Below are 2,128 nucleotides of genomic sequence, written 5' to 3'. Positions count from 1 at the left end.
TACCTGGCAGTGTGTGTGTGTTACCTGGCAGTGTGTGTGTGTGTGTGTGTTACCTGGCAGTGTGTGTGTTACCTGGCAGTGTGTGTGTTACCTGGCAGTGTGTGTGTTACCTGGCAGTGTGTGTGTTACCTGGCAGTGTGTGTGTGTGTGTGTGTTACCTGGCAGTGTGTGTGTTACCTGGCAGTGTGTGTGTTACCTGGCAGTGTGTGTGTGTGTTACCTGTCTGTCTGTCTCTCTCTATCTTACCTGGCAGTGTGTGTATGTGGAGTCGTCATAGTGATACAGCAGAGAGATGAAGAGACATGCGATGAGGCCGGTGAGCGGCAGCAGCACCGTCGCCACGGCGAACGATGTGAAGGGGAGACGCACCAACGGCCGGTCACGGTCCAGACTGCTGTAAGGACCCGCAAGCATCCTGTAGGAATACAACAGACAGACAGACAGACAGACAGACAGACAGACAGACAGACAGACAGACAGACACAAACACACACATAGAATAGAATAGAATATATCTTTATTGTCATTGTCACAGGTACAACGAAATTAAGTGCAGTCCTTGTAAAGTGCAAAATGATTTCTCTCATTACATCACATTGAGGTAGTATATGTATCCATAAATAAATAAATTAAAACTAAATTAAAACCATAAAATAGTCACTATCAACTATAGGCATTAAAAAAGGAACACATAAGACACATAACAGACAGACAGACAGACAGACAGACACACACACACACAAACAAGCATCCTGTATGAATAATAACAATAGCTTTGTTTTAAATAGAATACGACAGAGAGAGAGAGAGAGAGAGAGAGAGAGAGAAAGACAGAGAGAGAGGGAGAGAGACAGTAGAGAGAGACAGAGAGAGAGAGAGAGAGACACACACACAGACATGTTTTTAACTAGTGACAGAGCCTAGGCTCTGTAAACTGGTATGTAAACAAAGGGGGCCCACCGAATCTAGCAACATGCCCTTTTTACAGAGCCTAGGCTGTCAGTGTGTAATACTATTAACATATTAACACTGGATTCCAACCCCCCCCCCCCCCTCCCCCAGCACACACACACAGTACAGACAGGTAGCGGATCTTCAGGAGAAATTAACTGATTTTGACCATAAGCGTTCTCCAGAATCACTGACTGCACCTTTACGGTAATGTGAACAAGTTTAGTCTATAAGGCTTTTAGTCAAAGTACATGTATGCCGAAGTGTAGAGCAGCTTAAAATACACAGTATCCATCTCTCTAACAAACCTTTATCTCTAAAATAAGGCGATTAAACTACAAACGTTGAGATTTATAACGGGAGTCTGGTGTGAATTCTACAGTTAAACACTTTTATAGTCAACAAACAGCTATGAGGGCTTGTTTACCTTTACATTTAAGGATGTTAGCGTATTTACATGAACCCTTAGTGACGTAACAAGGTTTGGGCCAACAGTAAAGTTTAAACAGGAGCAGGTATTTCGTGTTATAAAGATAAAATCACTCACCTGTGCGCCTCTGATAACAGTCCTATGAGTTAAAGCCTCGAAGCTAATCCTGCTAGCTCCAGTAGTAGATACTCATTAAACATGACGTTAATCTGTTAAACTGCTATTTAAGACAACGGTTAACGTCCCTGCCGCTGCTGCTAACCGCTAAATGTCACTGACAAACTTTTTATTTCATTGTTTCGTCTTAGTTTAGTGATATTAAGGCGAACACGGGCGGTGAACTCCCCCTCAACTCAACCGGCGTCGGCTGGTCGGCTGGCTAGCAGATAGCATCTGGCTTCAACTGCTAACAGCGGTGTTGCCAGGTCTCGCAAAAGAAACACGCAAATAGGTCTATAAAAAAACAGCCCAAAAGAGGCAACCTCGTATCCCCGACCATTTCTACAACAAATGTAAATTGGCGTTAGATCTATAGAACCATGTTATACACATCACACATGCCTATAATACAGTATATCTTGTCCATTTCTACAATAATAATGGATTTTTAATGCATCCACATCGACAGACCTGGCAACGCGATAGCTAACGGCTGTTGCCCAAAACAGCCTTCAGAATAAAAGTCTCTCGAAAACATGTGACAAGGGATAAAGAAAAACACTTTCACACTGTATCTCGCGCGTGTGT

At 43.2% G+C, this 2,128-nt stretch overlaps 1 protein-coding gene across 1 annotated transcript in view; it reads right to left on the bottom strand.

Moving 5' to 3' along the window:
* LOC307260907 (post-GPI attachment to proteins factor 2-like) overlaps positions 1–1,742 on the bottom strand; it is a 9,739-nt gene extending 7,997 nt beyond the window's left edge. Inside the window, exons 1-2 of the mRNA XM_080041274.1 lie at positions 1,499–1,742; positions 247–415 (exon numbers count right to left, since the gene is read on the bottom strand). Of these exons, the coding sequence (XP_079897400.1) occupies positions 247–414 (168 nt within the window). The 5' untranslated portion in view covers position 415; positions 1,499–1,742. The remainder of the gene's footprint in view (positions 1–246; positions 416–1,498) is intronic.
* Between the last annotated feature and the right edge of the window lie 386 nt (positions 1,743–2,128).

This window comes from Ammodytes marinus (genome assembly GCF_949987685.1).
Source record: "Ammodytes marinus genome assembly, chromosome: 14".
NCBI lineage: Eukaryota > Metazoa > Chordata > Actinopteri > Uranoscopiformes > Ammodytidae > Ammodytes > Ammodytes marinus.
The sequence above is the reverse complement of the archived record's forward strand: the minus strand, read 5'-3'. Positions and strand labels throughout refer to the sequence as shown.